General features: G+C 36.8%; 2 protein-coding genes across 3 annotated transcripts in view; one reads left to right on the forward strand and one right to left on the reverse strand.

Moving 5' to 3' along the window:
- ASPN (asporin) overlaps nt 1-5,016 on the forward strand; it is an 18,989-nt gene extending 13,973 nt beyond the window's left edge. Inside the window, exons 6-8 of the mRNA XM_034438656.3 lie at nt 1,582-1,675; nt 3,026-3,164; nt 3,435-5,016. Of these exons, the coding sequence (XP_034294547.1) occupies nt 1,582-1,675; nt 3,026-3,164; nt 3,435-3,632 (431 nt within the window). The 3' untranslated portion in view covers nt 3,633-5,016. The remainder of the gene's footprint in view (nt 1-1,581; nt 1,676-3,025; nt 3,165-3,434) is intronic.
- Nucleotides 1-20,854, reverse strand: part of CENPP (centromere protein P) — a 155,363-nt gene that overhangs the window by 86,700 nt on the left and 47,809 nt on the right. The window lies entirely within an intron of this gene.

The following is a 20,854-nucleotide window of genomic DNA, read 5'->3' on the forward strand; positions in this document are numbered from 1 at the left end:
GTTGAAGTTTATGTATCTGCAAGTTCTCAAGGACAAGAAATTGGCATATTCAAAGTTATTTTGCAGCCCTATACATAAACACTCAAGAAATCTCAATGAGCCATAGATGCACAAGTCTGTTCACTTCAAGATTCATTTGCAAATGAATCTCAACGGCCAACATGTATGAATATTAGTGACTAATTTATGAATCTAATAAACGAAAATGCACATTCATACATAAATTAGAAAAAACAAAAGTGCAATTGGAAACCAACAAGAAGAAACTGGTTTTTGGCATTTCTTAATAATGCTGCCAAGATGAAATCATTGGAGAGCTAATATTTTCCTAGACCATAATGGAAACCAAAGGCATGCTTTAGATCATCGTGTAACAACATAGAAAATAGATACATGAATATAACAAACAGTATCATTTTAAAATTTAGCTTAATGCCTCCATCTCTTTACTTTTATGTGGTGGGTGTTCCTTAGTTTTAAGATGCCACAAAATTTTGTTGTGCATATTGGCTAACAGTTCTAAAATAACAAATGTGCCTTACATTTAATTTGGAAAACTATTTTTCAGATCAACATGAGGCTAGCACAAGAATACTATTACATTTACCATTTTCCATACGCTATGCAGATTTGGGTTTGTTCTGCACAACCTACGCATTTTAGCACTCATAAAAATTGTTACTACAATTTCCTTTGAAATAGTCATAATAAATGGCAATACTTCTCTCAAATTTAAATAGGGAAGAAAAGGAGATGATGCCACGAACAACTGACAAATTGCACTCAATTTACAGATCTATTTCTCAACAGATTTTAGGAAGTACCAATTGAAACCTGAACATGCAAGCTTTATCATGAAAATAAAGAAGTAGGCTTTTTGTGAGTTAAATACAATAATAGACTGTTAACAGAGGGCTTTGAAATTTTAATTCTGCTGTTGGTTTTACCTGTTAACTATGCTTTTTTTCTATGTAGAACATAGATGTAGGCCAAGTTAGTCAGTGTTGTAGAAATTTATAAATTGTGTGCCTGCTTTGCAAGGGGAGGCATTATTATTTTTGAAATATATTTATCAGTATTCACCAAGGGGGATGCTTTATTGTTTTGTGTTTTTTTATGCACATTTTTGCTCTTTATGTAGTCTTGCCTAGTTTTATTTTACTTTTGAATTTCTTTTCCTTTTTTCCCTTTTTTTGGAGTTTGTGTTTTAAAGCTTTGAATAAAAATTAAAATATTGAAATTAAAAAAAAAGAAAATAAAGAAATAGGTTAATAATTTATTTTGGCATAAGATGATATTCTCATTTGACATGCAGTTGGACACCTGCGCATATGGGATGTCATGACCTTCTTTCTTGTGAATGAAGCAACCTGGAGGATGTGATCCTGCTCTGATTCAGCAATCTATGCAATTTTAATTCCTGAAATGTGTATTTGAACAAGATAAGCCTCATTGCTCATCATGACTGAGCATTCCTGTAACAATTATAGCCGCCATAAAAATGTTTGATTTTGCCATATTTGATCGCCACATATTTAATAATATATTAATGCTTAATTTTTAATGTTTTAACTTATTCAGGGTTACCATCCAGTCTACTGGAACTCCACCTAGATGACAACAAAATCTCTGCAATTGAACTTGAAGATTTCATTCGATATAAAAATCTTCAGAGGTAGACCTTAAGCTATGAATGAGTTGCCATTAGTATGCTGATAATGTTTAGCGCTACCGATCCTGTCTGTAGACGTGGTAAAGAGAAACCAGTCAATTTCTCTGACTTAGGCTCAGTAATATTATTCAAGGGAACAAATTGAAATGAAATCCTGATAGACGGAGGTGCTGTTGCGGTATGGAAAACCAGAGTCTGTGCCCAGAGGACAGTTTGTTCTAGGATGGGGCTGCACCAGCTGTTGCACCACTTGCCCAACTATTTCTAATGCAAACAGTAACTCTTCTTATGTTCTGGTTTGATCATGGTAAACCAATTGCAATATTCAACATGAGCTAACCTTGAAAAGTTTTCTGAAACTTCAACTGGTTCAAAAGTATGGCAGCTAAAAAATGGCAGCTAACCAGTCCATAACATTGGAATATTATTTCCATGTTGAAAGATTTGCACTTGTTGTCATTTGTTTTTAAACACAGCCCAGTATTTTTTATTTGATCATAACTGATTTAGGATTTATATCAACTGACCTATATTAACATTACCATGTTTAACATTACTATCAGCAAGAAGACAAACTGTTTTAGAAGCTTCCCAATGGTGATATAAGAGAAAGCTTTTTCCTGCTTTGCTGATATCAAGGGAATACATTTAGCCTCCAGGAAAGAATTTAAGACTTATATAGAAAAACAAGGCAACTAAATAATAAAATTTAAAAATTGTTGATACTATAATAATTCAATATTTGATGTAATATTTTGTAACAATAATTCCTTAACATTATATTAACTTATTAAGTACACTTCCAATAACTTTTATTCCTTTGAGGTCTCCTGTTTTCCTTTGATTTATATAAATACATTTCTACATTATACTGTATTGTTGTAGTCAATTTCTTTTTTTCTTTGAACCTAAGAGGGCTCAGGAAGATCTTTTTTTCCTGAAGCAGGTTAGATCTTGTGACTTCTGTTTTTAAATAGATATACTGAGGAATTTTGGCTATGTCTATAAATAATAGATGGAGAGAATGAAGTAAAAAATCAGAATGCCCTTCAAGACACCTGAAAAAAATGATATATACGGGTCTACTATGGATATATTAAGTTGAATTAAATTGTGTTAAAAGAGGTAAGATACCTTTAAAGGAATTCAATAGATGCTAGAAGAATGTTAAAGAAGAAATGCAAGTTATCTTTAACTATTTTCTGACAGCCCAATAGATTGGAAAGCAGTCCTTGAGAAAATAGTTTTGAGAATGAAGTCCTGAAAGACACTATTTTAAATAGTTTATACAGTTTTCAAGTTTTATTATAAAATAAATTGTCTGAGCTATTTCAATTTTTAATTTACCACTAGGTTGGGGCTGGGAAACAACAAAATCAAAGATGTGGAAAATGGAAGTTTTGCTAATATACCAAATGTTAGAGAAATCCATCTAGAAAAGAACAAACTGAAAAAAGTACCTGCTGGTCTTTCAGAACTAAAATATCTACAGGTAATACTTAATAGGCTTTTTTCCCCTCTCTCTTACTGAGACAGTTGTTACTTTCCTAACAATATCTATGGCTAGTACAAGTCAGCTGGTATCTTGTTTTCATTACTAATTGTTTCAATTCTGTATTAAATACTTCTAAATTTTGTATTTGTATTGTATTGATCTGGGGCCATTAACCAGCTGATCCTAACTGGCAAATACCAAACTTGTGATAATAAGTTTAAACATATTGTATGGTGATTACTGAAATTTCTTTTTATCTTCTCATAGGTTGTCTTTCTTCACTCAAATAGTATTTCAAGTGTGGGAGTGAATGATTTTTGTCCAACAGAAGGAAGGCTGAAGAAAACACTATATAATGGCATAAGCTTATTCAAGAATCCTGTCAAATACTGGGATATCCAACCAGCAACTTTTCGTTGTATACTAAATAGAAACAGTGTGCAGATTGCAAATTATGGAAAATAAAATAGTATAGGCAAAGTATTATTGAAGTACTATTATTAAAACCAGCATCACAAAACTTGAAACTGTTAAAATCTGTAAATTATACTGCCCAATTTCTTTACAAAACTTATACAAGATTTAATAAATTAAAAACATAATATCCCATTAAATTCCTTCAATTTATTGCTCTATATTTTTAATTTATGTAATTTAGGAATCGTACTAGAATAAATGGTTTCTTAGCACAAAATTGGGTTGTTTTGTTCACTGAGATCCACACTAGGTTCCCTTTTTTGTAGAAGAAAATAGTAAGTTTTAAAACAATTTTCAGGGGATTAAATAATTCGATATATACTGGAAAGAACTCCTGTATAAGTATTTATCATAGCTCAAGAGGAAAAATTTGAACATTTAACAAAAGTAAACTAAACTGGCTTTAAAAAGCTCTTTGGGGCACTTTATTATTAATCCGATAATCTAATTCATTATGATACTGGATAAATATTTAAATATTTATGCTAAAATTGAAAGACAAACTTAATATCAAGCCCTTTAGCCTCAAAGGCTTTAATATTTATTCATGCGGATGTCTTGGAAGTATACACTACTTTTATAACAAAAACATATATATCCCGAATATTAGCCATGTAGAAATATTTTTAAAAGAGAAAGGAGTATATTCTCTGCACAGGAAGCACAAATACACAATCTTGTATTTCCTGTAGGGGAGTAGTCCAGTTAGGATAGAATTTTAAGATCTAAGATTAGAAAAGTATTTTATTTTGTGGTAAAATATTTTAGGCATGTGGGGATCTTGATCATGTGTAGCTCCTAAACAGGAGAGAGACAGAGAGAGAGAGAGAAGCTACTGTATGCAGAGAGTCAGTGACAGTCACAGACTGTTATACCTATAAATAGACCCATTTAAATCAACTGAAAATTGAATTAAAATAATTTATTTTCCCACAAGCAGTTATAGATATTCTGGCTAGCCTACCCTTTACATGTGAGATAAACAGATAAATAGCTTTAAAGACAGAAAACCGTAACACAAATTAATGAAGAATAAATAAAACAAAGAAAGAAAAAAGCTCTTCACGTGTGTTTTCACTTGATGTAGACAATACACTTTCATGACTAATTTAAGACCACTTTTCAACTTCTTGTCTTTTATGTATTATTAAAGCTGGATCCAATTCTTGTATATTACTGCTTTAGTACTGTAACTTTGCTTTAATCCAACCTGCATGTACTGTATACAAAATATTTTGTTATGGTTGATTAACTGATGATGGTACTGTATGAAAATAGCTATCTACTTCTATATTTAATGGATATGCATTGTTCGTTTAAGTTAAGAGAACAGAAAATGTTCAGTTGTTTTATTAAACATACTGAATTGAAATCTTGTACTACTGTGATATATATAGAGAGAGCTGATGTAGTTTCCATCTTCGAAAAAGGGGAAAAAATAGATCCAGGAAACTACAGACCTATCAACCTGACCTCAATGCCAGGGAAGATTCTGGAAAATATAATCAAGCAACGAATCAGCGAACACCTACAAGCAAACAAAGTAATAACCAAAAGCCAACATTGGTTTGTCAAAAAACAGATCATGCCAGACTAATCTTATTGCATTTTTTGACAAAGTGACAAAATTACTGGACCAGAGGAATGATATTGATATAATTTACTTACTAATGCTTACTTACTAATGCCTCATATTAATGCCTTGGTTCTGGGGTGGGAGAAATTGTCCCTCTCAGAATGGGCTCGCAATTTGGGTGTCCTCCTAGACTCACAGCTAAGATTAGAGCAACATCTGTCAGCTGTGGCTAGGGGGACCATTGCACAGGTTCGCCTGGTGCACCAATTGCAACCCTACTTGGATCAGGACGCTCTCCTCACAGTCACTATGCCCTTGCCACCTCACGGTTAGATTATTGCAATGTGCTCTACATGGGGCTACCCTTGAAAAGTGTTCGGAGACTACAGTTGGTCCAGAACGCAGCCGCGCGAGCTGTCATGGGTGCACCTAGGTACACCCGCATTACACCAATTCTCCGCGAGCTGCACTGGCTCCCTATTGGTCTCCGGTCACAATTCAAGGTGTTGGTTATTACCTTTAAAGCCCTACATGACTCAGGGCCAGGTTATCTTTGAGACCGCCTTCAACCACACAGCTCCCAGCGACTGGTAAGATCCCACAGAGTTGGTCTCCTCCGGGTCCTGTCAGCTAAACAGTGCCAGCTGGCGGGCCCGCGGGGGAGGGCCTTCTCTGTGGCTGCCCCAGCTCTCTGGAACCAGTTACCTCCTGAGATCCGGACCATCCCCACCCTATTGGCCTTCCGAAAAGTGGTGAAGACCTGGCTTTTCCGGCAGGCCTAGGGCCGTTGATCTTGCTGTTGCGATCTGGCGAGATCCGGGCTTGAATGGTGTGAATGGGTTTTAATTGTTTTTAATGTTTTAATTTTTAATGTTTTTATATATGGTTTTTAAATGCATTGTAAGCCGCCTTGAGTCTTCGGAGAAAGGTGGCATACAAGTTGAACAAACAAACAAATAAATAAATAAATAGACCATAACCATAGAAAAATGTGGGTTAGACAGCATCACTACCAGATGGATTCGTAACTGGATGATCAACCGCACTCAACGTGTAGTCTTTAATGGATCTGCATCTACATGGAGGGAAGAATGCAGTGGGGTACCCCAAGGCTCTGTTTTAGGCCCAGTACTATTCAACATCTTCATCAATGATTTGGATGAAGGAATATATGGGGAACTCATCAAATTTGCAGATGAAACCAAGCTGACAGAAATAGCCAACACTCCAGAAGATAGGCTTAAGATACAGAAGGATCTTGACAGACTTGAACATTGGACATTATCTAACAAAATGAAATTCAATGGTGAAAAAAGCAAGGTTCTACATTTAGGCAAGAAAAACAAAATGCACAGGTACAGTATATGCGGTACCTCGCTCAATAGCAGTAACTGTAAGAGGGATCTTGCAGTCCTAGTGGACAATCATTTAAATATGAGCCAGCAGTGTGTTGCAGCTGCTAAAAAAGCCAACACACTTCTAGGCTGCATAAACAGAGGGATAGAATCAAGATTACGTGAAGTGTTAATACCACTTTATAATGCCTTGGTAAGGCCACACTTGGAATACTGCATTCAGTTTTGGTCGCCACAATGTAAAAAAGATGTGGAGACTCTAGAAAGAGTGCAGAGAAGAGCAACAAAGATGATTAGGGACCTGGAGGCTAAAACATATGAAGAACTGTTGCAGGAACTGGGTATGTCTAGTTTAATGAAAAGAAGGACTAGGGGAGACATGATAGCAGTGTTCCAATATCTCAGGTGCTGCCACAAAGAAAAGGAAGTCAAGCTATTCTCCAAAGCATATGAGAGTAGGACAAGAAGCAATGGGTGGAAAGTAATCAAGGAGAGAAGTAACCTAGAACATTAAGGAGAAATTTCCTGACAGTTAGAACAATTAATCAATGAAGAAATCTAGAGCTAAGGAGAAACAACTTGTCTCCAGAAGTTGTAAATGCTCCAACACTGGAAGTTTTTAATAAGAAATTGGATAACCATTTGTCTGAAATGGGATAGGATTTCCTGCCTAAGCAGGGGGTTGGACTAGAAGACTAGAAAACTCAAGAGTTTGCACTTGATTGCAAAGAATTGAGGATAATGTATAGTTTTATTTTCTTGAGGTCAATAATAAATAAATATGAGCAGTGTGTTTGGAAAAACAAAGAAGAGAGTGATGCGAGGGAGGAAGACTATGATAAACATGTTTGATGCTCACGCAATTTGAACATGTAATGTTAGGGTATAATGGTTAGGAAAAAATGTTTTGCCATATAATTTCTTTTGTCTATTGACCTGATCTTTTCCACTCTTTCTACTTCCAGTTTCAGACTTCCCATTCTTTTGACAACGGGCATTCTGTTTGTCATTAAAACATGTGTCACATTACTCTTCAGAATGCTACAAACATACAGATCTATGCGTTTGCCTATTCATCATTTTGATATAAATACAGAATTCATACCCTATGTCATCCATCAAGTTGGCATATGCAGCAAAAGAAATTCCTGGGATATAATTTTACCAAGAGTATAACTTTACTGATAGATCCATATAGGCACAGTAGAAGCAAAGCCAGTTCTGAAGTTTTCACACAAAAAAACTACATAGTAAAATCTCCCCTTTCCCCCACCGGGCCACCCACCATCCACTGTTCACCAATCTCTTTATTTTGGGAAACAGTCTACTTGGATGAGGAGGGTTTCAAGCCACAGACGGTGCACAAAGCTCGTTCGACTTTGAGGTGTTGAGATTCTCCCAGGCTACAGACGGTGCACGTGAATTCCTCAATTTCCTCCCAGCCACCCATGCATTCCAATCATACCCCTCCCCTCTCCCTGTTGTATGGCTGCGAGCAAAATTGCACAATGAGTCGGCCAATACACCCTAATCATTTCCTAGCTTGATCGTAGCTAGACTATTCAGATTTTCTTATTCAATTCTGAATTAATCTAATCTAAGTTGGAAAGGGCCATTTTTGGACATTGTGTCTAAATTCCTGCTGAGTGCAGGAATCCAAATTAAAGCATTCCAGACAGAAGGCTAACTCTGTGTAAACATATCAGATGAAAGTGAACTGAACACCTGTGTAACTGGATCCATGGTTCAATTGATTCCAACAATTCTCCTTAAACTCTTAAACTAATTTGTTTATTTGTTCCAATTTCTAATAAAACTGTAAACCTGTTTCTCTTGTCATACAATTTATTATTTTATTATTGCATTATAACCCTTTAAGGTTCTGTTCCTACTTTATTCTTGGATGTATTAAATGTATTACCCCAGCTGTGGCTAATAGCTATAAGACCTAAGTGGAACCTGAAGTTTCAGATGTGATATTCCTCATTTGTGGAATTTAAGTACTATTAGTGATATATACATTATTTTATATTATAGTTTTAAAATATATAACAATTTCTGTATGTACATTATTCCTGCAAATCTTTGATTCTTGGTAAAATGAAGAATGTTAACAATGCAACTCAATACTTATATTTTAAATATACTTTCATCCATCCAATTTAAATGGTTGCCCATCTCAATCCGGGGTTGGCAAACTAAATTAAAATTAAATTTAAAAAAACCATTAACAAACATTTTAAAAATTAAAAGTTCTTAGGCAGCTAAGAAACAACAACTGAAAATTGCTAATACAATCAAGTCAGTCCCTGCACACACCTAGAGCACAGGCACAGAACCTGATCTTTAGGTAGGGCCTAATGAAATGCCAGCAGAATTGGGACCAACCTGATCTCCAGAGGGAGAATATTCCCTAAGATGGGCGCTACAGCAGATGTTTTCTAGGCCAAGGGCCACCACCTTTCGGACCTCAGGGATCACTAAATTCATAATTTTAAATCCCACGGATCACTAATATGATCTGCCTAATGACCGGCTGGGTGGGCATGGCTAGGTGGTCATGTGACTGGATGGGCGTGGCCAACTCAATGTCACTCACATTGAGTGCCCCTCGCAGGAAGCAGTTGTTGGAGCTAAGCAGCCACCACGAGAAAGAGGTGGCAAAACAGCTGGCTCAGTTTAAATTGGATCTGACGGAGAAGGAGGCTCAGCAGAAGCACCTCACTGAGGACCTCGGACATAGGTTTTCCAAGCAGAGAGAAGACCTGCAGGAGTGTAAGGCCAGGTACCGGCACCTGGAGGCTCAGCGCGCTGAGATGGTCAGCCAGTTCCAGGCCATGATGTAGTCCCACTGGAGCAAGGCCTTCCAGCTCCTTGCCACCAGTGGCACTTCCCTCCAGCCTTTGCCCATAGCCCTGCATCAGGAGACTGAAGCACACCCAAAGTTGGAATTTCTGTCCTCCTCTGACCCACACAAAAAGACCCCGAAGAGGGATACTCTCTGCAACAATACAAACGTTCATTCACGTATCTGCCCATGGGGCATAGTTTTAGGACCCCTGATTTAGTGCAATATTAAAAAATGCAAATAATTTTTCTGCAGATCACCAAATTTTTTTAGAATAGAATAGAATAGAATTCTTGATTGGCCAAGTGTGATTGGACACACAAGGAATTTGTTTTGATGCATACACTCGCGGAGTACATGAAAGAAAAGAAACATTCATCAAGAATCATAAGGTACAGCACTTAATGATAGTCATAGGGAAACAGTCAATATAAATCTTAAGGATACTAGCAACAAGGTTACAGTCATACAGTCATAAGTGGGAGGAGATGGGTGATAGGAACGATGAGAAGATTAATAGTAATACAGACTTAGTAACTAGTTTGACAGTGTTGAGGGAATTATTTGTTTAGCAGAGTGATGGCGTTTGGGAAAAAACTGTTCTTGTGTCTAGTTGTTCTGTGTGCAGTGCTCTATAGCATCGTTTTGAGGATAGGAATTGAAACAGTTTATGTCCAGGATTTTCTCGCAGACCACCACTGTTCTAGGCAACGCAAACCAGCATTCTTTGGCTACTGGGACCTGGAGCACTCCCACCCTCTCTGACTAGATTGGATAGTGTCCTGTCCCAGTTCATACAAGTAACGCTTGAGAGGTACTTAATATGTTAATTTCATAACTAAACCCTTTAAAACATTTATCAAGAACCTTCAGTCAGTTTCCCGCAACCCGTGAAGCTCAAGGAGGCAACTTCTGCAATAGGACACTTTCTACTCAAAAACTGGGGCTTGCTGGCAGGGCTTGGCTAAGAACAGCAGCTCAATATCAGAAACACGGGCAACAAAGAGGTGAACAGCTAGTTCCCAAATAGTAGGGCTTGAGCACAGAATGGAGAAAGGTCCAAGCACATGGCCAACACACTTGAGAGGCTTTCAATAATTCAGCTTAATTAGTCCAGAGTTATAATGGGCAAGAACTAGTATCATTATGAAATTCCAATTCACACACAAAGTCCAGGAGCAAAGTTGAAGTAATGAAGCCTTCCTTGAACTTGAATCAAGGCACAGGAATGAAGTAAGGAGCCACAAACGTCACACCAAAGAAAAACACTGTTTGTCTCTGACAAACAGCTGACCCCACTCTACTCCCTTAAATCACTCCCTACCTGGTAGTTCTCATTAGGATAGGCGAGGCTGCTTTCTCGCAAGTATACTCACTGACTTCTGCCATGTCTCGTGGCACTCTGCTCTCCTTGTCTATGGAACAGGCTGGGTCAGCAGCTGTTCCTCATCAGACTTGACCTACTGCCACTGTGCCTCACTGCCTTCTCCCTCTTCTGCTTCCATGGGTGGCTGCTCATTTGAACGATCACTTACACTATTTCCCAAAGTTCCTGGGTCTGCATCCCTTTCCGCGGTCTCTGAACAGCCCACACATTGGTCCATTCTGATGGCCACAGCTTCAGGTCATTCTCCTCATCGGAGCTGATCTCCAGCAGGGCCATAACAGATGGGTAGAAACAACCATGGAGAGATAGACCCTCAAGTAGGCTGCCAGAGTTTTTTCAAAGTGGAATGGTTTGTTTGATAAACAAACAAACCTTGTTCTAATATGTGAATGATTTAAATCATCTTGAATTGCACCCAGAGCACCATGGCTATCAATGTGGAGTCATGGTGTTACATGCACCAAGTATCTGACACATTTACTACCTGTGCTGCCCATTTTGCACTAATTGAAGCTTCCAAATACTCTTCAAGGGCAAGAGCCTTGGTAGTATAGGGGTTTAAGGCACCCTGTTATTAACTTATTAAGACCAGCTGCCTGCAATTACTGCAGGGTTCGAATCTCGCCAAGGCTCAAGGTTGACTCAGCCTTCCATCCTTTCTAAGGTAGGTGAAATGAGGACCCAGTTGTGGGGGCAATAAGCTGACTTTGTATAAATATATACAAAAGGATGAAGGCTATTGCTGAGCACATTGTAAGCCGCCCTGAGTCTTCGGAAAAGGGCGGCATATAAATCAAATTAAAAAAAAAAAAAAGAGCAGTCTCTTGCAAAGCCTGTTGCAGTTATCCAGATGAGAAGTCATAAGGACATGGGTGACAGTGAGCAAAGCTCCTGATCCAGGAATGGGCACAAGTGATGCACAACCCAAAGGTGTGCAAAGGCTCTCCTAGCCTTGGTTGCCACTTGTCCTTTGAATAGGAGCCATGAGTCCAAGAGGACCCACAGATTAATTATAAACCAGATCTGTCTGAGGCAGTTAAATCCAATCCAGAATGAAAACTGGAAGCAGTGGTGAAATCTAAAATTTGTTACTACCGGTTCTGTGGGCGTGGCTTGGTGGGGGGAGGTAATGTGACTGGGTGGGCGTGGCCTTTTTTTTTTTTAACTTTTAAAACCATTTTTCTACAACCTCTTCGGCAAGGTTGTATGCTTTCAAAAGACTCTGACGACCCAAGCTGAATTGCCTGATCAGCAGAGGCTTTTTTAAAAAGTCAGCTTGGATCGTCAGAGGCATTTAAAAGAAAAAAAGGTTTTTTTCTTTTCAAAGCCTTTGACAATCCCAGCTGAGCCGCGCGATCATCAGAGGCTTTCTTTTTTTTTAAAAAAAGCATTTTTTCGGCAGAAGAGGTTGTAGAAAAAACGCTTTTAAAAGTAAAAATAAGTCTCTGATGATTGTGTGGCTAAGCTGGGCATGGGGGGGGGCAGGGATTTTTGCTACCGTTTCGCCAAACCACCCAACTCCATCACTATCGGATTGGGCGATCCAGTCCGAAACAGGAGCATTTCACCCCTGGATGGAAGGTCCCCAGCACCAGAGGAACCAAAGCCCCACAGTCTTGCTTCGGCTAATCCAGGCCTGCACAGGATCCAGACACCGGGCTAGGACTTCCATGGTATCACTCAGGTACCCTTGAGTGGAAATATAAAGTTGGGTACCATCAGCATATTGATGATACTTCACCTCAAACTGTTGGATGACTTTACCCAACAATCTCATGTAGATGTTAAGCAGGAAGGGAGAAGGACTGAACGCTGTGGCATCCCACAAAGGTAGGGACTGATGACTGGCCCTATCTCTACCCCCCCACAACACTGACTGGAGTCAGCATATGTCATACTTACATTGCAATTACAATTTGAGAAATATTATAAGAAATTTGTTGCTTACTTATACATTTCAATCAATATATACAACCTATTTATACCAAGCTATTGTATGATAAACAAAAATCCGAAGATTTATGATTGGTGCAAAATATATCAGCTGCACAGTTTGCAATTGCTTCTGGGCAATTGAAGACAGATTTCATGAAGCTTTTCCCTGTGTAGTTATTAGGCCAAGGTGGCCCCCTTGAGGACATCATTAGTTAAACAGGGTAGGCTGTGAAGGGAACCAGATTGTTTTAGTTCTTCTCTATTGTGCCCAAACCCAGGAATGGATTTCCTCCAAAACTATCCCAACCTTCATTTTCTCTATTTTTAAAAAAAGGCATTAACTCATAATTTTTTCATTTGATCTTCCCAATTATTGTCAGTATTGTGTGTTTCATTGTTCTCCTACTGCCACTTGTACAGCTTACTGTATTTTTAAATATAAATAAAAAATCACTAGAGATTTTAAATCAAATGTTAATAATTTTTCCATTTTGGCATCTTTCAAGTTAGCATGTCCGACACATAAACAAGAGATCTATTGACACACAACTGTGTATTAATTTTAAAATGAATATATTGCAATGAAGACTTTCTTTTTTTCATCCTTCTTACTTGAATGAATACAACACATCATGGCCTATTTGACACATATCAAATGTATCTCTTATTATCAGATGCTTCTTTATCCATTTAACAATTACAATAACCATCAGGAGGGACTACATGACTGATTTCATCCTTATTTGGTGATATATACAGCCACATAGTGCTCAGATTCAAGGAATGGTGGAGTCTATGTACCATTCTAATAGATTTTATAGTCATTCCTGGCTAGCTCCTAAAAGCTAATGCATTTTAGTGTATATTGTCATCTAAATCGCAAAGGTCCATAAATTTAATTCCCAGTAAGATCTGACTTTGTACATCTAATGATTCCTAATAAGGGAACCTGGTCATGTATTGCCTCATAGTAAATAATGTAAGTGCAAACGCCTACAGAATATATACTGTGTAAAAATGGAAAAAGGCACGTACAACCTTTTATTAGGGACATGACATGATGTAACATCTGTATCTCCTCTGTCTCTGAGATTAAGAGAAGGTAAACTCCATATACTATTCTGATCGACTCTTTGTCCATATATTGTATCTTGTGAATTCCCTCCTGTAAGGTAAATATACTCTTTCTGCATTGAGTTATTTCATGTATTAGCATTACATAACAGAAGAATAGTTATAGGAACATATTTGCTACATTACAATAGTTTTGAAAGAAATCAATATATATTTAACTAATATCTCAATACAATTGCATGCATATGTACGCATATACTCACACACAAACAAACTGAATGATACATTATTGCTCAAGGACTGACTGACAATAAACAGAAATATCACTTTTTAGTCCTCAAAAGTGATTTAAAGTGGCTGGGCTCATTTTAATAAATCTATTCCTGCTGTCATGATGTTTTTTTAAAAAAATGGAAAACTGATTATTAAAATGATGTTCAGAAAAAAATATCAAATGGGAAGAGGTATGTATTATTAGGGCCCAGATATTAGGCATTAATCCAAGCTGTAAAGGGTTAGTTAACTAGAAATTGTGATTCATTATATTTGCACAATTTCTAGTTAAACAGACTTTAACTAGAAGCTTTATTATATTTGCAGAAATATTCTGTGAGATCAGCAAAGCAGGATTATGAGATAGCAAGCAACATCTGGTGTAGAAATTGATTGGTTTCCTATTCCTCTTCTACAGAAAAGAATTTGTCTGTGTACATCAAGCACAATTTGGAAGTCAAGACATTTTATACTGTTCTTATGCAATATAAAAGTTAAAGCAAAGGCAGGGAAAACTCATAGGATGAACAAAGTATCACAGTTATCAGTAACATCAGAACCTCTCCTAGAATAATAAACATTCTAACACAGAATGCCGCCTCGTACAAGACCGTCTTCTGCCACCAATAGCCTCCCACCGGCCAGTACGCTCGCACAGAGTGGGCCTCCTCAGGGTGCCGTCCGCCAGACAATGTCGGCTGGCGACCCCCAGGGGGAGAGCCTTCTCTGTGGTGGCGCCCACCCTCTGGAACAACCTCCCCCCAGAGATACGTACAATAACAGACCTCTGGATTTTTCGTCGGGCCCTGAAAACCTATTTATTTCAACTAGCTGGGCTGGCTTGAGTTAAATTTTAAATTGATTTTAAATTGGGTTGTTTTAATTTACGGCCAAAATATTTAATTATTTTAAACTGTTTTTAAATTTTGTATGTTCTGTTTACTTTGGCTGTTCACCGCCCTGAGTCCTGTTTGGAGAAGGGCGGTACAGAAATGGAAACAAACAAACAAATAAATAAATAAATAAGAAACATAAAATGTTAGCAGTAGAAGGAATCTTGGAAACCATACAGGCCAATCTACTGCCCAATGCAGGAATCTGCATTGCAATGCAGTTGGGCATCCAGCTTCTGGTTAAATACTTCCACCATCTCTTTAGGTAATCTGGTTCACTGTTGAACAGCTTTTATCAGTAGGAAATTTATCCTGATATCCAACCAAGTACTTCTTCCTTGAATGAACCATTTTAATCTGTATTTTTCTCTATTCTTTTTGTTACTGAGTGGTACCAAAGGATGGCAGTATAAATCTGTTATATCAAAAGCCTTTTAAAAAGTGAAAGGAATGGACTGTAAATAATAACTTTCAGTAAGATGGAAGATACTTCTTAGAGAGAGAAAGAAACATGTATTGGGTTATTTCAAAACATAATACTGGGTATTTAGAGTACATCTAGATATTGAAGTGGATTTTGGCTAATATGAAGATACTTCTAAGATACCCTTAGATTCTAAGCAGTAACTGAAGGGTTTAGTAACTAGATGCCAGCAATTTGCTCTACTTTTAAATATATTTAGTATGGAACAAGGCTTGCTGAATATAGTGTTTTTTTCTTGTTTTGGCACCAAAATAGCATTATTGTATTAAATTTACCTTAGAAAAGAACATGCCCTCAATCATTCAGATCACTTTTTAGGAGAGAAAGGTATGTTCAATAGAGTTTCAGAATTTGTAATTCTTTTAACAATGAAAATATTTGTGCAATGGTATTTTCTTTCAAAAGCAACTATGTAATTCAATAATCCTTCAGTGATATCACTTTGTCATTGCCTTGACAATTGGAGATTCTACTGCGCTAAAAAAACCATGCATGTTTAAAAATGGAAGAGAAGGAAGATTAGAAGATTGTTCTTTATATTCTAGAATTGAATTTACTTACGGCCTCAGACCAATAAAAGACCAATACAGAATTTAAAATACAAAAATACCAATAAAAGACAAATATAAAAATTAAAATACAGAACAAAAAGCCACCCTTGAAACAATAATGAGAAGAGGATCACCTATAGCTACTATAAGAAACTTGGCAACTTTTGCAGTGTTTCTCCATGTTAGATGTTATAAAAGAAAGATCGTAATTTCTTAATCAGAAAGAGACGTAAACATTCATATACTGTAATCAGTTTATAAGTGCCAGAAGCCATGTGGGGTAAAATAGGTAGCATAGCAATACTTGGGTTACTGAGTATGTATCTGAACGGAAATATGTACAATTGTTTTATGGGAGAGTAGTACATTTATTGAGTAAGGTAATTTGCAGCTGAGTATGGGACAGGGAGTGTGATTTTCAGAAACTTGGATTCCTTTTAATATAGGGACATCTATCAGGCCAGGGCCAAGAATGATGTAGAACTATTTACCAGCGTTCTGTTCTTTATTTGCTTACACACAATAGACAGAATCTTGCCAGACTAAACCCTAATTACTTTAAAAAATATACTCTGGGAGATTCTAGGGAATGGCTATTTTAACTTTCTTCCTCTTCCATCCATCTCCAGGCAATGCTGCTTCTTTCTCCCTCCACCCTTTCTGAAATGTACTGCCTCCTTCCTGGGAAACTACCATTTCACTGAAATCCATCAGATCAGCTACTGTACCATAGAACCATCTCTCACTAAATCTTTATAAATATAGAATAGTCGACCTTATAACAAGTCCAGGGCCTTTGCATTATACATGGTTTTTTTGTTTGTTTTCGGCTGCAGTTATATAATTATTGCCATATTTTAAGATTTCATTAGAAACTATTTTGAACTCTGGAGAAGCTTCCAGTGAAGAATGGGCAGACTGATGTCTTGCAGATAATGGGAGACATTATGGCTGAACGGCAGGTAGATGTTGGATCCAGACTGCCAAAAACTCTCCCTGGAACATGAAAACAGATTGAGATCACTATATATACTCCAGGTAGCTTGTTTTTGTGTGTGTGTAAGTAGATGACAAAAACTGAATTTTCACAATCTCTTTCAAACAGCTGGGAGTCACAGGATTCCACCAAGTTCAGAGCTGCTAATGTAGCCTTTATGGACTTAAGGTTCAACCAAACTTCAACTTTTTAGTCATTTGGGATATATTGGTCTTTGACCTTAATAAATATTTCATTAATCACTTTGGAGTTTATTTTTCTTTTGTTCTTTTATCTTGTTAGAGACTAAAAACCTCCAGAACCTCAAATCTGGTTGTATTTTCTGGATGAATTCCCCTTCAATCCATTTAGAAACAAAATTGTGTTTAAAATTTTGTAACAACATTCTCTAGAATATATAGTAAGGGATGATTACAGCATTGATTATAGAAAATTTTAAATGAATTAAACGCTCAGATAGAGGTTCAGTTAAAGAAAGGCTTTTAAGTTAATTAAAAGAATCCGTTCTTGTGGGAAATGTCTATATATACATTTATACATCCTGGTACTCAACTACTTTGAAACTCATTGAATTTGGTACTCAATGCATTTTGACTTGAAAATTTTGTCCCGGTACTCATAGTCAGTTTGGTACTGAATGCACCATATAGAACTTGTTGGTGTTGTCTGCCTTGTGACCCACTATATTTTTCCTTATGAGAAAAATTTCTTTGGTACTCATCGCACCTCCAGGAACCAATATGATGAGTATTGAGATATCACAGTATATAATGATGAGATAACTTTGAAGGTTGGACATTAAATGGCACTAGAAGAAAATAAAATATGGTTACTTTAAATGAAAATTTTGGGCTAAAGATGTACGGTAAGTATAAAGTTATCTGGTATTATAGAATTGGAAGATGATACTGATGAGAAGCAAGTTCCATTGAATAAAACTGAAGCTGACCTGAATGTGGATTTAAAAACAAAAGCTTATAAAAAGAGATGGGAATAATGGATTTACAAATAAAACTGGATGATTTACTAATTACAAATGTCTTACAAATAATAAATCAGAAAAGAGCTATGGATATCTTTTCTACAGTGGATTTACAAAAATAACTTGTTGAAATTATAAAAAATGTGAAAGATGTGACAATGAAAATATGAACAGCAATGTGAATAACTTTTCTATACAGGAATTATAAAAGAGACTGGATAAAGATGCCAATGATTCTGAGAGAAGAGATAAATTAAGTCTAAGAAAGCAGCTGTTTAGATTTCATTTGGAGAAACTAAACATTGTGTGTTGGGAGGGAAAGAAATAAGAAATTGGTTTATTTGATTAAGGTTAATACAAAGAGGTTGCTGTTTTTGGTAATGTTTGATGGGGGTTTATGCTGATTAGGACTTTACAATGATGTTTTCAAGATTTTGCTATCTCTGGTGAGATTTAATGAGTTTTTAAAACCAGGACTGGATGACGATGCCTTCAAAACTTTGCTTATTTGAAAATGATAGGATAGTTTAAATAAAAAATGAGACATAGAGATATAAAGTAAGCATTTAAAATGGGTTTATTATTGTAATTTGCATAGTATGTTATTTCTAATAACACTGAATGAAAATTTGCCAATTAAGATAGAATGATGAAACCTTAAAGATTTGATTGTAAAGAATGGGATGAAGAGGTGATTAGTTTTAGTGATGAGAATAGAAAGCTCACTTGGTTGTTCCAGCTGTTGTGGAAGTGGCTACCTAAATACCTGAAATATTTGACCTGTTGTTCAGTTGTTCTAAGGAATTAAGGCATTCCACAGCTGTTGTTTAAGCATTTGAAAGATAATAAATATACCTTAAATTCCTCACTATGACATTGAGACTTAGCTCTATCATAACTCAAATGATTTAAATGGAGATAGAAAGAGCCACATAGGTTATTGGATCCAATTACTTGCTGAAATTCAAATTAAAGCATTCCCACAGAGGGCTATCTAGCCTCCACTGTACTTGAATACATATACTGAAAGAAAGTTCACCATATCGTTGAATAATTGGTTCCATTGTGGAACTGATATTACTGTTAAGGAAGTTAACCATCAAAATATAGATAAAGTTACTTTCACTTGATAAATCCATTCTAATTTCTTGCAATGATTGCATCCTTTTCAAGGTGCTTAAAAATTAACCATTCAAAGTAAAGGAGTATTTTCTATCAATTTCAATGATGTCGCTAAAGGGATTTCCCATGTGAAACATACTCTTTTCAAAATAGAAACTGAGAAACTGTTTTTCTTTCTTATCTTTTAAGCATTCTGCTGGCTTTATTCAGCAGCTAGGGCTGTTTTTGTAATTACTTTCTTTTAAGCATATCTTTAAAAATTAAAATTGGAATTAAATTGAGAGGGAGAAAATTAGTGTTATTAATAACAATTTCTTATAACAAAATTAGTTATTTGTTAAAATAAGAAAACAATGTGATACTCCTTAAAGTTACTTAAAGTCCCCTCCCCCCATTTCTAGGCTAAACATTTGCAATACTTCTATTTAATAATGATAATAACCCCGATTTATCAACGTTCTTCTTAAAATGCATTGCTCAGAATTAGATGCAATATTCTAGGTGTGATCTATCCAAAGCAAAATAGATAAAGTAATAATTTCTGTTCATCCTAGTACTATACTTTTTAATGTAACGTAGGTCTGTATATTTTTTAAAACAGCATCACATCGTTGGTTTGTGTTCATCTTATAATTCACCAAGACCCAGAGATCTTTTTGGCATATACTGCTGCCCAGCATGATTCTCTCCCCACTGATTTTTCCTATCCAGTATAGCAGGGGTCAAACTCGATTTCATTGAGGGCCAGATTGTGTTTGACCTTGGGGAGCCGGGGTGGGCATGGCTAGCTCAACATCACTCATGTCGGGGAGGCACCTGTGGTAGCGTGAACGCTCTGCCAGCAAAAACGGAGCTTGAGAGGGAGCCCTCACAAGCTCCATTTTCTCTGGCAGAGGCATTGTGGGCCTTTACTGTTTCCAGGGTGGCCCCACGGGCCAGATCTAAGTACCATGCAGGCTGGATCCAGTCCCCGGGCCTTGAGTTTGACACCCCTGCAGTATAGGATGCTGCATTAGCCCTGTTGAAATCTGTGTTGCTGTTTTTTGCCATCTATCCATCCATCCATCCATCCATCCATCCATCCATCCATCCATCCATCCATCTAGATATCCATTCATTCATTCATTCATTCATTCATTCAGTTTATATAAATATAAATACATAAATATTCTGCCCCTTGATCTAACTGGTCAAGATCTTCCTGAATTTGGATTCCATTTCTTAGATCTTTATTATTTGCTTTCAGTGGATAGAGTATTGCATAAGGCAGGGGCTGCCACAGAAAAGGAATGCTTCCTAGCTCTCATCAGATGGCAATTATTTAAGGGAACAGGCTAGGAGTATGATTTGGTCAGGTTGGTAGATGTCCTTAGCAAAAGGCAGCTCAACAGATAACCTGGTCCTATGCCATATATGGCTTTAAAGGTAATGACCAATACCTTGAATTGCACTCAGAAAGAAACTGAAAATCCCTGCAGCTTGCTCAACAAAGGTGTTACATGAGCAAACCTAGGGGCCCCCTTTATTGTGTGTGTTGCTGCATTCTGGACCAGTTGAAGTTTCTGGATGGTTTTCAAGGGCAGCCCTATGTAGAAATGTGTTGCAAATGGGAAGTGACCAAAGCATAAGTAACCATGAGCGAGGCCTCCTGACCAAGGAAATTATTATGGGTTTACACAGTTTGATACAGCAATTTCTATTCTTTAAAAAAGCAAAAATGCAGTAAAGAAGCA

The sequence above is a fragment of the Pantherophis guttatus genome, chromosome 2 (genome assembly GCF_059756535.1).
Source record: "Pantherophis guttatus breed Tessera chromosome 2, ASM5975653v1, whole genome shotgun sequence".
Lineage (NCBI taxonomy): Eukaryota > Metazoa > Chordata > Lepidosauria > Squamata > Colubridae > Pantherophis > Pantherophis guttatus.